Source organism: Pecten maximus, chromosome 4, assembly GCF_902652985.1.
Source record: "Pecten maximus chromosome 4, xPecMax1.1, whole genome shotgun sequence".
NCBI classification, from domain to species: domain Eukaryota; kingdom Metazoa; phylum Mollusca; class Bivalvia; order Pectinida; family Pectinidae; genus Pecten; species Pecten maximus.
The window spans coordinates 45,830,932-45,848,260 of NC_047018.1; the positions used below are offsets into that span (position 1 = coordinate 45,830,932).

The 17,329-nt window shown below is 36.6% G+C and overlaps 2 protein-coding genes across 2 annotated transcripts in view; one reads left to right on the forward strand and one right to left on the reverse strand.

The window, feature by feature from the left end:
- The window catches only part of LOC117326577, an 86,621-nt gene that overhangs the window by 50,540 nt on the left and 18,752 nt on the right, over positions 1-17,329 (forward strand). Inside the window, exons 34-37 of the mRNA XM_033883336.1 lie at positions 8,244-8,436; positions 9,586-9,769; positions 12,696-12,814; positions 16,615-16,802. Coding sequence (XP_033739227.1) covers positions 8,244-8,436; positions 9,586-9,769; positions 12,696-12,814; positions 16,615-16,802 — 684 coding nt within the window. The remainder of the gene's footprint in view (positions 1-8,243; positions 8,437-9,585; positions 9,770-12,695; positions 12,815-16,614; positions 16,803-17,329) is intronic.
- LOC117326242 (pre-mRNA-splicing factor 38A-like) lies at positions 514-9,265 on the reverse strand. Its single transcript, XM_033882912.1, has 9 exons — positions 9,107-9,265; positions 7,868-8,027; positions 6,932-7,053; positions 6,195-6,280; positions 5,907-6,008; positions 5,266-5,375; positions 4,531-4,592; positions 1,564-1,597; positions 514-1,188 (listed from the first exon to the last, which is right to left on the reverse strand). Exons 1-9 carry the CDS (start codon positions 9,234-9,236, stop codon positions 930-932), a joined length of 1,065 nt encoding a protein of 354 aa, XP_033738803.1. The 5' UTR covers positions 9,237-9,265; the 3' UTR covers positions 514-929.

Consider the following 17,329-nt stretch of genomic DNA (forward strand, 5'->3'; position numbering starts at 1 on the left):
CCATTTAAAAATGATGGGGGTTGACCCCGCAGGGGCCTGAGGGGCAAGGCCAAAAGGGGCCATTTAACAATGATGGGGCTGAACCCCCAGGGGCCTCAGGGGCAGAGCAAAAGGGATCAATTTGACTATATTGCTATAAAGGACTATATGAAACTATTGAGATCCCCAACCCCTAACCATATATAGCATTGCTGGGCATCTAAAGACAAAACACAAAAAAAAGGTTCTGGGGTCTTTCCCCACCCCAGAGGGATTTAGGTTTCTTTAAACACAATCATGTTGAGTCTTGACTTTGTTTCTGGGTTATATCTTTGAAGCAGTTAAAATCCCCACCCCATAAATATATATATACATTGTAGCATTGTTAGACATTAACAAATATAACATGAACATTATTTTGATGTTTACTCAAATAAACCAGGTGAGTGATACAGGCCCTCTGGGCCTCTTGGTACTTGTGGTAAGGCTGGGAAAAGTGGTCATATTAAGCTAAAGAATGATTCTAAGTCATCATGTAATTAAAGATTTTTATTAAATATGTCTGTCGTTTTGCTGACAATGTCCTTCCAAATTCTCTCATCAGAATTTGGTATCTTGGCTTAGAGCTATAATGAATGAAGTGTTTCCACAGCTGTAACAAGCCTGGATCTAGTGTGACTCTTAAAAATAATCTCTTCCTGTAATACTTTCCAACATTTTCAAATTTCCTTTTGACCAATATTTCATTATCCCTAATCATATTAGCATCCCTTCCATGTGATTTTGAGAATGACCGCATTGATCCATTAATGAGCCCATTAAAAGCTATTCAAAGTGGAACTGTGTTAAATTTGTCAGTCTTTCTTTTAACCAGTAAGTCCCATCACATCAAAAGATTATAAGCAAGCCGTCGGAGAAATAACCTTTTCCACAGTGATTTTGAATAATTCCTATTTCAAAGGTGCCAGGCCAAGTTTTGCCCTCTGTTCATTTGCCTCCTTGATTTCCAATTCTTTCTGTGATAAGCCACTCTCACGTTTATCCCGTCGATCCCGGTGTCTGTGGCGATCACGATCACGATCCCGATCACGGTCATCTGAATGTTTGTGATGGCGGTCATTGTCGTCCGAGTGTTTGTGATGGCGATCACTGTCCTTGCGGTCTTTATGGTCTTTGTGATCGTGTTTGTGTTTTTTGTGTTTTCTTCTTCTGCAAATGAAATTGACAAAGGTTAAGATAAGATAATCAAAGTTTACAGATAAAACAAGCATGCTGGGTATTGCTTGAAGCTAAAGCAATACATGTCCCCTACCAGCCCCACTAAAAATAGTAACAGTGACCTCAATCATGGCCCAAAATCCTGAAACTCGAAATTGATCAGTAGGTACTCATACTAAAGTTACATACCAACTTTCACCAATATACCTTAAAGCATGACTCAAAAAGGGGAAAAACTCAGTGGACAGACAGACGGACAAATGGACAGATAAGAAGGAAACCTATAGTCCCACTGGTAGGGGACGAATAATCAAAGTTTACAGATATATAAATAACACCTGGAGAATCTGAATCAAATCAACTTACCTGTCATCATCATCATCACGATGTCTTGATTTGTCTATAAAATAAAAACAATATTGTTTATGTAAGATAACTAGTCTACAATACATGTATCTACAAATAGATCTCTACACATCCTTGAGAAGAAGTTTCTACACCAATTGCTACGAGAAAACAGAGATTTGATCCCCAAGGTGAAGAAAAATATTCATAGTCGATGACAACAAAGGTAATATATATTCATCGCCAATGATAACAATAACAAAGTACATTCATAGCCAATACAAATAAAGACAATGCATATTCATAGCTGATGAAAACTAGGACAATGCATATTCATAGCTGATGAAAACTAGGACAATGCATATTCATAGCTGATGAAAACTAGGACAATGTATATTCATAGCTGATGAAAACTAGGACAATGCATATTCATAGCTGATGAAAACTAGGACAATGTATATTCAGAGCTGATGAAAACTATGACAATGAAAACAAAAGCAATGTATACCTATATCACTGTAAGCAACCTTAAAGGCAGTGTTATAAATTCAACATATGAGAATAGGCACCTTCTAATAAACACAAAAAGTTGTTACATTGTACTATTAAATCAAAGAAGAGAACGATGTCGACTGAAATAAAAAATAAATTCTCACATACTTCACAGGATTATCCCGCGGTTGCTAGGGAAAAGATAAATCGTTCTTACACAGGGGGGATAAGATACCTGGCATGCGCTATATGACGCTGTTGCAATAACGTAACGTCATCATTTTACGTCGAGTAACCAAGTCGTAAATGATGACGTCATTAATTTTGAGCAAATTCCAAGGAGTATTGTAGATGGCACAATGAAAAAAATTCATAAAATCTTACATTTGCTTGCAAGTATGTGAGAAAAATAATCAAACATGGGTCTGTTACGCGAACAAGGATATCTCAACCTCTTGTAAGAGTTTAGCTGGCCAGCACTCGGCAAGCCTCATGCTTACTAACCAAACTCTTACAATTAGGTTGAGATATCCCTGTCCACGGAACAGACCTATGTTAGATTCTATTGATCTATACTAAGCAGTGTGTCTTTCTGTGAACTATCGTGGGATATTTTGACTCCCAAAATAAATTTTGACTCCTAGATATGAAGAGACCAAAACAATTTTTTTAATGTCAGAATCCAAGATGGTTGATTTTCAGCCATTTTGAAACTGATCAGCTCGAAAAATTGCCAAGCAGAACTAGGATGCATTGGAAATCATCTTGTAAAAATGTTCTCCATTAACTTCCATCAATATTGTGCAAATGAACCAGACAGGCCGACAGATAAGCTAATCACTATAAGGCACCTGTATCCTTATACCTTCTCACTAGCCTCGACATCATGCCACATTTTTGTAAAGGAAATTCACCAGATTGACATGCCATAAGACAGTTAACTAACCAGCCACCACCGAGAATCTCTCGTACTGATTCCTGTCTATACAGATACAGAAAAAACTTGGAAGAACACGTCTCTCGTCCATTTGTTATTTTTGGACAATAAAATACACTGTTTGTATATTTAAATCACTGATTCTTGTTGGTCTTGTGTTGTTAACAACTAAATCATATTTCTTCACGAAATATAGATATTCATTTCAACATATTTTTTGTGTAAATATAATCCATATTTTAATAGGATTACAACTGTTTGTTCGCTGGGTTTATCACCCCACAAACAGTCAGTGATTTTGAGGCAGGGTCTCTTTGTAGTAGTTGGTGACTACCTCACTGAACAACATACACGAGGCCCGTCACATGCCATCCAGAGGAATTAATGTAAAGTGTCTTGCTTGGTTTGGTTTGGTTTGTTTTTGTTTAACGTCCTATTAACAGCCAGGGTCATTTAAGGACGTGCCAGGTTTTGGAGGTGGAGGAAAGCCGGAGTACCCGGAGAAAAACCACCGGCCTACGGCAAGTACCTGGCAACTGCCCCACGTAGGTTTCGAACTCGCAACCCAGAGGTGGAGGGCTAGTGATAAAGTGTCGGGACACCTTAACCACTCGGCCACCGCGGCCCCAATCTTGTGTCTTGCCCAAGGAAACAACCACGACAGCACACACCAGTCCGTTTCTCAGATTCCCGAAAAACACGAACTGACATGGGTAGGGAGTGTCGAACCACTGCACCTCGGATCTTCACCCGAGATTATGTGACCAGCTCTCTAACCGACTGAGCTATCACAGCCCCTATGAAAGAAGCCAGTCAGATTTTTCATTTAAATAGAAATTTTTCATCCATACTGATATTAGATAAACCAACCACTGGTATTTTTCTAAGCAAACAAAATTATGAAAAAAGTTTGACATAACCCTGAAAAACCACTATAAACCAGGAGATCCCACATTTTACCCAGAACCAAATTTACCCGTTTTTCTCTTGTGTGACTTCTCTGTGAATCAAACAAACACTGCAGTTGTCAAACCAAAACCAAATAACACAATGTCTGCAGAGTAAAAGTCAACTCAGGGAATTCTGTACTTTCATAGATTTATGACACCAAATTTCTCTCAAGATATCAGTATATCTTTCATTTAACATATATTCAAAACCTGTTCAAGTTACAATTTGTCCATGTTAAAAAACTTTCACAGTGCTGACACAGATCTATGTAGGTATTATGTAATAATAAAGCTAGGGTATCTATCAAATTGCCTTTGACAAAACAGGTTTAAATAGCTTTTCAAACCATGTTTTTCTTTTATTGATATGATTTAAAATTCAAAATTCCAATTAAAATCATAATATTAACAGGTGTAATTTTTTTTTTTTTTTTTTTTTCTGGAGGGTGGGGGAGAGGGTTGACAAATATATAAGAATTGGGTTGCCTCAATTAAATTCATCGAAAAATTAATCAAAGACAAAAATCATACAAATTTTACAGAATGTGGTTTTAACAAAATCTCTAATTCATCATTGAATACTCGGCGTGAAATACAATGGTACACTACCTGGTGATCTGTGACGTTTTTCTCTGTCCCTATCTCTGTCCCGGGAACGCTTCCGATTAGATCTGAAAAGCCAAACAAATTAATTAATTAAATTCCTTCACAATTTGCAAAATCTTTGGAGTTAGAGCTGTTGAAGCCTGTTATCCAAAGAAATTTCTTAATCCTACCGTCTAAAATCACAATGTATTGGTGATACTGAGTCATCCCTGTGAGATTGTTTTTCTGGCTGTTTGACCAGTTGGCTGTGACAGTCTGAAGAACACCAAATTATTTGTTAACAATGTATTTGATTTTCTGACAATTTTGTTTCTTCAAAACTGAATTCAGTATAATGTAAACGTACATGTCTTAGAAGTAATCTTATTTTTAGGGCTTTTTACACTGAAAGAAATCAGCATAATAATATTCGTATTATTTACACTTTCTGTACACTAATTCTACAGCAATTCATATGCCTTAATCCCTCATTGTTTTAATGTGTACAAATTTTTGTATCATACCATTTCATTAACATTTGATTGTGCCAAAAAAAGTACATTAATTATGACCAAGTTTTGTCTGAAAACAAGTTTATAACTTTAATTAATGTTAATATTTCCTATATACAACATGTCCTGGAAACAAATTAACAAGTGCATAGTAAAGTATTCAAACAGCAGGTTTTTTAGGGGTTTTCTTTCTTGTTTTAGTTCGAAACATCTACCTAGGTAGATCGCTGTTTATATATATAATTACCTGCTGTGGGGTGAGGGACTACGAGCGTGTCGAGGTGAAGGACTTCTGTTGGGTTTGTCAGCATCTTTATAACTCCCTCTCCTGCGTTCTGGGGACGGACTCCTCTCGTGCTGAAACAACCAACAGAATCTTTCTTAAAATTCTAAATAAAAATTCTGAGCTTTATTTCTGGCTTAACCATTTATTTTATAGTAGATACATTAAATTAATAAAACAATTTGACAACTGATAGTTCTGTACATGACAATTTTCCTAAATGACTCATATACGCCTAAGCAATCAACTGAAAACATTGTCTATGTTTTCTTTTCAATCTGTTAAATTCTGGGCCTGTAGGTTTATACGGATAAACCAGTTCATCATTTTTTTTAATGCAACATTTGAGGCATAAATTTTACGGGACCTCCAGATGTTGACACAGCCTTCATCAGGGCTCAACCAAAAGCAACACAGGACCATAAGGTCACTTCTTGTTTAGAAAACAAACAATTCTGCTCAAACCGATGACGGCTACCTTATAGCCGAAACATGTCAACAATGCTCTCCATTGAATCAGACCACTGAATGAATCTCCGTGTTGGGCTAAATGTCGGGCGCAAATGACAAAGGTACTCTTGGGTAACGTGAAATATCAAACTAACCATTGCCTCCTCATCATCCGACGTGTCCATGTTCTCGAGGTCTTCCTCCAACGCACTGACACGAGGATCTAGTGTGTTGCTTTCCTCCATCACTGTTCGCTTCTGTAGACACATCAAAATTACATTTCAATAGTAAAATCCTTAATATATTATAAGGAAGAAAAGCCTCGATTATGCAGAGGAGGGAGGAGCACTTTTAGTTCATCCTCAAACATGCAGTGAAAAAGGTTATGACTTTTGGGAGATTGTTCAGATCAAGTTTACATAATATAACAGATACGGGCCTACCTGGATTCTTGGTAAGATGATGTCACAGACACGTTCCTCTCGGAGTAATTCATCTATGAATTCATCCATGTGTATCAACTCAAACCCTGAAAAATATTTCCTCCAAGTAAGTCAACGCATGAAATGCAACATTATTGATATGAAATCAGGGAATAAAGAAGCAATTGGAACCCAATCAGGAAAGAACTGTACCTACACAGGTTATGACAAACGTTTACACTGAAATTATCACTGACACCAAGATACTTAGTTTTAACACCCAAGATACTTCATCTTAGTCACCTGATGCAATCAGTGCTACAAACACACTGGACTGGTAAAGTGGCACCTTTAAGTTATGGCAAGGATCGATATAAAGTTAATTCATCATTTCATATTAACAAATTATGTTTGGCCAGCAATATATATATATATATCCTTGTACTGGCTTTTACAACCACACGTTCCTCCTCACTTAGAGATGTCAGCTGACTATACACGAATACAAAAGAGGCCAAAAGAGCCTACACCACTAATATTTCAGTGATCATGGAAAAATCTCTCATTTAAGTAATGTTACAAATATTTTCCTATGCTTGGGACCTGTGTCTCAGGACCAAGCATATGGGGATTAACACACTTTCCTTTAACAATCTTGTCTTGAACAATTTCTTTCTAATTATCTTACTTTCTAATTATCTATCTGAATTTAATGGAAAGGAACATTTGCATACTACTACATGAACATGAATTCTTACCACCATCTTTGTTCTGACGTTTCAATTTTCTGTAATCGTAATACAGGGGCTCCAAGTATTTATAGCAGTCCAAGGACGATCCTGTCAGTCGCATGTAAAATGCTCCCAACGCTCGAACATACCTGGCAACAAGTAAGAGTACAAACAACCTTTAACTAAGTTAATAATCCGCAAATGTACTACCAATAGAAAGGTCTTGTCACATGGAACACACACATCAAATATGAAAGCCCCATCTCATACGGTTAACATACACTGGTCAAGGTTAAAGATTTTTTTAAAGTAGGTCAAAGGCCACAGTCAAGGTCACCAAATTAAGTACCAGCAGAGAGGTCTTATCACAAAGAATACACATATCAAATACCTAAGCTGTATCCTCATTAGTATTGACACAACACTGTTTTGTAAAAATTCAACGTTTCTGTCTACGAAAAATGTTGACTGAACAGGGAATGTGTCCTGATGAGCTTAATTTATTCAGCTTTTTTTTATTTCTATTTCTCAAATTATTGACCCATAACATTACCCAACATGTCTGATAAAAAATATCTTTTTTTGATATTAAAATGCATCATTAATGACATTTATTGTGTGAAAAACAAGCCTTAATATGACATCTTAAACCAGGGTCATTTTCATTTATCAGTTGCACCAGAACTATTCCTTAATGGAATAAGGACAGTCATGGTGAATTTATGCTGGTTTCAGTAGATCCTTGGCAAAGACTTCCAAGGACAGTAATGATGTATTAATATCTGCAGGTCCGTCAAGGTCTACTCTACCTAAAATATTAAATTTAAAAACAGGGGAACCAGTTTTGTCTGCATAAATAAACAGACTAGGACAGAAGTAAAAGGTTCATTTTATTTCAGTAAGCATAAAAAGATCTACAATTAGTGGTAAAAATATTCGATAACAACAGCTATCCACACTTACTTAAAGTTCTCATTCCTGAGGAACTCCACCACGATATCTTTCTCAGGTTGGATCTGCAGCATCTTGAGTACGAGGCACAGAAATGGAGACGGTTTTACATTTCCTCCATATACACCACCAATGAATTTGAGCTCCATCGCCTTGTCCACCAGCAAGGCAGCTGCAAAACATTAATTACCTCTTAAATGTGGTCATCGCCTAAGTAATAAAATATCAGAAAACAATCAAATTTCAGTTTCATGAGTATCAATAATATAAACATTATGTCCTATGATTATAAATCAGGTAATACTCAGTTTAAATGATTTATTCACATGCTTCGCCATGGCATATGAAACCAGTGGGAGTTAACTAATATCGACATTTCCCCCATCAGGGTTGGATTGAATCTGTGCACCGTTCCCAGTCCCAGACTTGGTTTGCCTTCCAGGTCAACACTTGGGGGAATTCCAATCCAGCTAGAACCAATACATACCTGCCTCAGTGCCTACACTGCTCTACAGGGTATGGAATTGGTCCCATTTCCGATAGTGTAGCGGAACTGAACCAGGTCAATCATCGGCATCCAGGTAGCTCAATTGGTAGAGCATCCAGCTAGTATTCGGCGTCATCTCCTTTTACATATGGTGCCCAACTAAATACCCACGTCGGTGGTATAGAGGTGAAATAGGTTGGGGGCGAAGACTTTGTGAAGGTGGGAGTAGTGTAAAAGTAGAGAGTATAAGGTCACCTTACTAGCTCAAACTAGTGGGAATTTCCCTTTAGCCTAGTGGTAGGATGTTTGCATTGAGAGCGAAAGGTCGCCAGTTCGAACCCTGGCACTGGCAGGGTATTTTTCATTACTCCTTCCTATTACAGCAACAAGCGTGATGTGATTCACATCGGGCAGTATTAAGTCTACGATTATAGTTTTCTCAGATAAAAAAAAACATATATGTAAATTGATGATTCTGATATCTGTCATCCACATTCAATCCACAATCCTTCACATTATGTATTTTCTTAAAATATAAATGGAAAAAATCCAAAATGAACAAGACACGCCGAAAAATAAGTTCAAATATACCTCCGTCTTTCATACAAATGTAGAATTAAATATTCTTATAAGATAAAGATCGAGGAGGTGGTCCAGAAGTTAAAAACAGACGGTGACAGGATATTCTGTGTTATGATCCGATATAACCGTCAAATATCCAATGCAGTACAAATTCGTACATACTCAAACCAGACCAACATTACCTGTGAGCGCAAAACATTCTTCTTTCCAGTATCTGCATTCGTAAATTCTTGTTCTGATTATCTTCTCTACTAAATATTGAGGATTTGTCCCTTTCACCGAATGAGCATCCTTCACTGTTCGGTTCGCCATGCTGACGCTCCTGAGGTTAAAATGAAACTTCAAAACAATGCATGAAAACACATTTCTTACAAACGTTCTCAAAACTTAGATTAAAGTAATTCATGACATCTTGGAGTTTTTCTCTACTCGAATGATCAGTCTAGAGAGTATCCAAACTGTAAGTGGTGCTATATTGTGTTTCAGAAAAGCTGTGTTTAGTATTGAAACGTTATTCAACTGGCTTCCGCTGATTTCCGTTATAAACATTCTTCTTTCTTTACAACACGTATATATGTTGTAGTTGTTTACATCATTCATTACTTTTGTAGTCTTAACAACGATTTTTATGCCATGACTTATAAATATTTGAACTAATAAGAAATAAACTATAGGATTGACTTGGGACTGGTGGCGGGAAAGAATTCTCAGCTGAGAATAGGAAGTGGCGAAGAGGTGAAAATGACCAAGAAATATTTCTCAGCTGCCAGCAATGAAAAACAGTTTTCGTGGAAAGGAGAGGGAGAGGTGACTGATAGACGGAGATGCACCGAAAAACATTTTAAGTTAGTGTTATTTTTTTATTTGTACAGTACGCCACAATGACGGTACAACAATTCAAAAGTTTTATGCATTGTGATTGTAGTCCACGATGGGATTACTGTATCTAGTGTATATGGCATTGAGCAATTAACATCTGTAACTGTTACCTCTGTCCTCTTCGCCGACACCGTTGTTAGATAAAAGTAGCTAATAAAGGCGTATCTTGGTTGGATAACGTGCATAAAACCAGTTGTGTGGCATAAAAACTGCAAATTGGACCGTATATTTTTCAAAAAAAAAAAATTGGTCTATACGTTAGCGTGCACATACAATGAAACAACTCTTAAAATTGTGTTACCATGTCCACCTACTTTAGGTAATTGAGGGGTCTGATATGAAGAATTAGCTAGAAATACCTATAAATTAATAGGTATTTCTCGTTAATTTAAGTAATTTTATCATATATCGGACTAAACTATATATGTAGCTAATTAATGGTGAAGGAAAAAGTTGGAGACAACCACCAACTTGTGTATAATACACAAACTCACTTATATGCCAATTGGGTGTGAATTTGTTACTAATGATAGCCAAAATTGCTTTTAATAAACAGTAAATTTTGCAATTTATTATTAAAAGTCGTTCATTTATGACAAGGAAAAATAATATTTTACTAAAAGAACAGAGGTGGGGAAAACCTTGCATATTCTATGCCGATTGAGGTATAGTTTTGTAATGCTAAAAGTTGCCAAAATCACTCTAAAGTTAACCTTTTAAAAAATTCTGTCCAAGTCACATCTATTTAGTCATGAAATGTCGTACAAATTACAAAAGTAAAAAATATTTGCACGTTGGAAAGTACCAAAAATTGATGCTGTACTTCCAGTAGTGTAACATCAAGTTTCTAGGTAGGCAATGCTTTCAGTAAATTAAATCGCCATTAAATAATATATTGCAAAATTTACTGTTGAATCTTTTTTTAATAAAAAAATCCATACTCGAACTGGCTTGTATAATGTAATACACATGATGACGGTACCAGTTTTCCCCAACCTGCTGAAAGTATGTGTTGTCTACTAAAAACTCAGTGTTATGTAGTAGGACGAGTCGGGGCTCCGGGCGTAACACACCGCTCCGGCTATTAGTATGTCCCGAAGTCCCGCATCGCCTAGTGTTATCAACCCAGGTTCGGTTAGGTTCTAACACTTGTCGGATATTGAAGAGATAACAAACTACATGATTTTAAAGTTAATGATATTTAATAAGGGTCGATGAATTATGTACAGATGAAAATACGTTCACACACAAATAACTATATACATTAGATCAGCCCACGGACCCCTCCCTTGGTCATGATCTTACAGGAGCTTGACTCCCGCGCCACATAACATTATGACCCTGCCTAAGCTTACGTACCCCTCTGCTACCTATCCAGCTAAGCGAAGGCCTGTTGAAATGTGGCACACCTCCGGAAACAAATCCGTTCGACTGCCCACTGAGCGAGCCAGACACCCGAATATATACCCGAGATTGCACCCCAGGCATGCTCGTGCGAATCTATTTATAAACAGCTACAACTGGATAAGCGACAATAACAGGTTCAGCCAGACATGACCTGGTGACGTCGAGCTGACTGGTAACAAAATAATATAATATCTAATACTGTACGTTGTTTTTACGATGCTTAGTTTTAATCAGTCCCTGAAATCCTCTCCTACTACAGTTACACTACCAGAAGTATGGCATCAATTTTTGATACTTTCTAACATGCAAATGATTTTAATTTTTGCATTTGATGATTTTTCATGACAAAAGAAATCAGACTTTGACAAAAAAAATGTAAAAGTGAAGTTTAAAGTAATTTTGGCTATTTTTAGTAACAAAGCTATAATGCAAACATGTTAGATTGTATATTATATATGCAAGTTGGTTGTGTTCCCCTATCTATCGCTATTATAGCTAAAATATCTAGCAGATTTATAGCTATACCATCTAATTGAGGAAAAGCATTTTTTTGGATAAAAGTCCTTCTCTTCTTATTGAGCAATCCAGGCCTCTCTCCCAATGTTGACAATTACAGGGCTTGCATGCAAAACAAACACTTTGCTGTGGATGGTATAAACAATAATCCAACATATTGCAAGTAGTTTTGATCAGATTTAAGTTAATTTAGCAATTGCTCTATTGTTTCAAATCCAAATACATTGCAATATATAAATTCAAATGTTTATAAACATCACCTGCAATTTTCAAGTGTTACATTTGCACACATGTATGCTTTTTTATCCTTCAAAAAATGGTTTTTCAATAATTTTGGTATAGCTATTACAGACTCGGTTATATACAGCTGTAACAGCAATACATTAACATGTGTCCAACCTGATGGGGACAGTCGACCCTGCAGACATCGCCTCACATTGAACCCCTTACTGAAGCGAACTTCTCTTTTGTTTATTTCAAGCAACTTTTATTTTGAAATTTTTACACTTTAAAAACAGTGATTTGGGAAGCCATAAAATCAGTAATAATCATCTGAAAAGGAATTATATCCATTCAGGGCTCAAAGTGGACATTTTTTCCAGGTGGCCTATTTGTCTACCAAGTCATAAAATCTAGGCGCCAATTGGAAAAGTTAGTTGCCTGGCCAAGTTGTCTTAAATTAAAAACAAAAAACTTTCAATTCTTTAGATCAGTGTAACATCTCTCTGTAACTTTTTCGATTGTGAACGTCATTTTAGCATTGACTGCACCCGTTGAAAGATTAACCAAATTACAAATTTACACAATCTTTTTAGTGGCCATGCAGGCGCCTTATAGGTCAATAACTGGTCGCCAATGGTAAATTTAAGGTGCCACTTTGAGCCCTGTCCATTGACAGATTTTTGGTAATAACTTACAAATGCGAATTTATCTTTGTACTTATATATAAATCATTGCTTCTTTTAATAGGAAATTTTCACTGGGCAAGATTCAATACAGTTTAGGCGATTTTGTATTCATTGATGCTGACAATGAAGAAGGAATTGAAGGTGCCTATATTGCTGAGATCAAGGACTTGGTTCAAGAAGGTATGTGTGTGACCACCAGGACAGCAAGTTCACCCTCGATTTTCAGCAATTTCAGAAGTCAAATAACGATTTCTCAGAAATCTGAAGGTTCAAAACATAGTGAAGTAGACGTATCCCTACTAACCAAAGAGTCAAATATCATTTTGGGGAGTCAAAAAACCCCTGATCACAATTATTGGTAGGATGATGAAGTTTGCATTAGTTTCAGACAATTTTAAGCCAAAAATGCTTTAAAAATGAGTCAAAACCAAATTTTGTTGCTAAGATATGTTTTTGATCAGTAAATAAAGGAAGAAAACCTTTGAAATGAAATGTATTATTCAAGTATTTTATATGGGATGAATTCAATTGTCAAACAAAAATGTTTAAACGAAGTTGAGTTTGCGTCGACTATCAGTAAAGTTCCATACTTGTATAAAGGCTATTCAGTGATTTTTTTGGCATGGATGCTCTGCTTACTCTAGGCGTAAAAATCCTTTAGCAAAAGTTGCTAAAATACCTTTTTTCTCTTTAGCTAATAAGAAATGGTTTTAGCAAGACAATGTTATTGCTTAGAATTTAATAACTAAATATAGCACACGCATATTTGTTTGATATATATATATTAATACAATGTGTTAAACTATTTTATTAGTAAAGGCAGGCATTAAAAGTGTTCATTTTTTAAGAATTTATAAATTACAAAATACTGCCAAATATCATGTTTTACCTCAGCGTAAACAAAAAATATTCAACCAACTAAAAAAGCAGTGTATCATACCAAAACAGTTGTGTTTTAGCTGCTATTATTTACATATTGAAAAAGAACAAACTTGAGATTACGCTGAAATAATGTTATTTTCAACTTGATTTTCAAACCACAACTTATGTTTTAATCTTATCGTTCCAGGGACTTTTTATTTCTTTTATTTATTTATTTTTTTGCGAAAATTGAATCGACTGTTCCTATTCCTTTAGATCATATTGGTGATAATTATAAGTAATTGGATTTGGAGAATATCTGCTGCATAACCTATTCACAGCATTTCCAAACAGATGCATTTCCAAATAGATGCTTCATACGTACGTAAATCACCCTGAACAAATAATTTTGCAGCCCTGTCACAACGTGGAGTTTACCGTGAATTGTACCTTATGTAATATGTTCGTGATACAAGACATTGAATGATACATACTTGTTAAATACTAAATAATATTGTACATACAATTAATGAAAGTTGAAATAACATTGAACAGACAATTGTCATTTTGTTTTTAGAGCAACGTAAGCTTGCGGCACAGGCAAAACATTCGTCTGCCATAGGGTCACAGCTGCCATGTTTTGCCCAAGTTATCTAAATGCTTTACAAAGCATTGCCCATCAAACAAACGCTCAAATGATTCAGATCTATTTAAGTACTTCCGTTTCCGGAACATACATGGCATGTGCTAATCATGTAGTTCGATCATAGGATAAGTTAGATGCAATGACATCATATTTAGTGAAAACGTAAGTGGTTGAATTAAAGATTTACGACAGGGGGATATTTATGCAGTCTATAGTATGTCTTAAGTTAAAAACAGTTTCGCAAAAGTTGCGAAAATACTTAATTATATTTTCGCAATTAGTGATTACATTTCGCGAAATGCGCAAAATGCGATCGATAGCGTGAGCACAGGGATGAGGGGCCAAATACAGGCCCCTTCCTCTTAAGAAGTTTTGCTGTATTTTCCCAATTTTTAGCCCACCATCATCAGATGGTGGGCTATTCAAATCGCCCTGCGTCCGTGGTCCGTCGTCCGTCCGTCCGTCCGTCCCTCCGTCCGTAAACAATTCTTGTTATCGCTATTTCTCAGAAAGTACTGAAGGGATCTTTCTCAAATTTCATATGAAGGTTCCCCTTGGTGCCTAGTTATGCATATTGCGTTTTGAGACCAATCGGAAAACAACATGGCCGACAGGCAGCCATCTTGGATTTTGACAATTGAAGTTTGTTATCGCTATTTCTCAGAAAGTACTGAAGGGATCTTTCTCAAATTTCATATGTAGGTTCCCCTTGGTGCCTAGTTATGCATATTGCGTTTTGAGACCAATCGGAAAACAACATGGCCGACAGGCAGCCATCTTGGATTTTGACAATTGAAGTTTGTTATCGCTATTTCTGAGAAAGTACTGAAGGGATCTTTCTCAAATTTCATATGAAGGTTCCCCTTGGTGCCTAGTTATGCATATTGCATTTTGAGACCAATTGGATAACAACATGGCCGACAGGCAGCCATCTTGGATTTTGACAATTGAAGTTTGTTATCGCTATTTCTGAGAAAGTACTGAAGGGATCTTTCTCAAATTTCATATGAAGGTTCCCCTTGGTGCCTAGTTATGCATATTGCGTTTTGAGACCAATCAGGGAAAAAAATGGCTGACAGGCAGCCATCTTGGATTTTGACAATTGAAGTTTGTTATCGCTATTTCTCAGAAAGGACTGAAGGGATCTTTCTCAAATTTCATATGTAGGTTCCCCTTGGTGCCTGGTTATGCATATTGCATTTTGAGACCAATCTGAAAATAACATGGCCGACAGGCAGCCATCTTGGATTTTGACAATTGAAGTTTGTTATCGCTATTTCTCAGAAAGTACTGAAGGGATCTTTCTCAAATTTCATATGTAGGTTCCCCTTGGTGCCTCTTTATGCATATTGCGTTTTGAGACCAATCGGAAAACAACATGGCCGACAGGCAGCCATCTTGGATTTGACAATTGAAGTTTGTTATCACTATTTCTGAGAAAGTATTTAAGGGATCTTTCTCAAATTTCATATGTAAGTTTCCCTTGGTGCCTAGTTATGCATATTGCGTTTTGAGACCAATCTGAAAACAACATGGCCGACAGGCAGCCATCTTGGATTTTGACAACTGAAGTTTGTTATCGCTATTTCTGAGAAAGTACTGAAGGGATCTTTCTCAAATTTCATATGGAGGTTCCCCTTGGTGCCTCATTATGCTTATTGCATTTTGAGATCAATTGGAAAACAATATGGCAGACAGACCGCCATCTTGGATTTTGACAATTTAAGTTTGTTATCTCTATTTCTCAAAGTACTGAAGGGATCTTTCTCAAATTTCATATGTAGGTTCCCCTTGGTCCCTTGTATTGCATTTTTGGACCAGTCTGTCCTGAAAACAACCTGGCAAACAAACAGCCATTATCGTTAAATCTCAAATTTCTTATATAGCTAGGATTCCCTTGTTTGAAAAGTACTGGAGGGATATCTCAATTTGCACAGATTAGTAAAAGGAAGGGAAAAATAGAGAGAAGATCAATCTGACATAGAACCTATAAAGATCATTCAATGGTGGGCGCCAAGATCCCTCTGGGATCTCTTGTTAGTTCATATTTTCCCAGTCGGAAATTGCAAGTTTCCTTGTATTGATAGATATGAAGAAATGTTGATCATAATACATTTCACATAATGTTTTCACAAGCCAATGCTTTAATTGATTGATCATAGCTATGTAATGCATATTCAAAATGATATTAAACCATTGATTTGTGATTATTTTTGAGCTTGGAAGAAAGTACATTTTCCCAAATTGAAAAAATATGGCTATTTTTTCCCAATGGAAAAGGTACAGGCCCTTGTATAATTAGGGTAAGAAAATCACTGCTATTGATAACAACTGCTTACCTGTATTGTACATGACCATTATATGAGGTTTTAACCAATTATCTGTCAATGAATGCACATATGCCCTTCTATTTTGTTCACCAAGGTAAGCTGTAGTTCTTAGAAATAATCTACGTTGTTTGACAAATTCTTAGAACGTGGACGTGAGAAATCAGAGCCAAAAGCAATAGTGAAATGGTACTGGCGCCAATTTGAGCTGAAGAAAGCGCTAAAACGTCTGGAAAGAAAGGATGGACCAACAGACCCCAAAGAAGTATTTCTCAACAACGGCAGAAACCTTGACGACACTATACATATAGACACTATCATTGGAAAATGTTCGGTTAGTAATTTTCATTACGGATATTCAATTTCGTCAGCAAGATGAAGTGCTGTTTTTAATCCCCCTACTGGTTCAGGGATGGAGGGGGGGGGGGGGGGGGGGGGGGGGGGAGTCACTAGAGTTTTGCATGGTGTCCATTCGTCCATCTTTCCGCACTTATCTTGTCTGGAATATCTTCCACGAATAGTCACTGGAACTTCACACATCTGCATTCTTGGCATTTCACATCCGTTGAGGGACTTGTTCACCAAATTGTCTTACACATGGACAAATCTGTATTCAGAGTTGTCTGTCCTTACAATCTGTCAACAGCTAAAAAGTAGGCTGCATTATTATCCTCTTGGGGCTATGGGGAAAACTTGATAAAACTTGGTACTTTTTCACACCATTACTTCTTTTACGAGTTTGCAGTGGTTGGTTTGTATCAGTATCCTCCAAGATTCCTTTTAATAGTCTCTAGCCATGACAGACAAGTTTGACTTTATGGGTTGTTGGGTCAATGTTCACTGTTACTATTTTTAGAATGT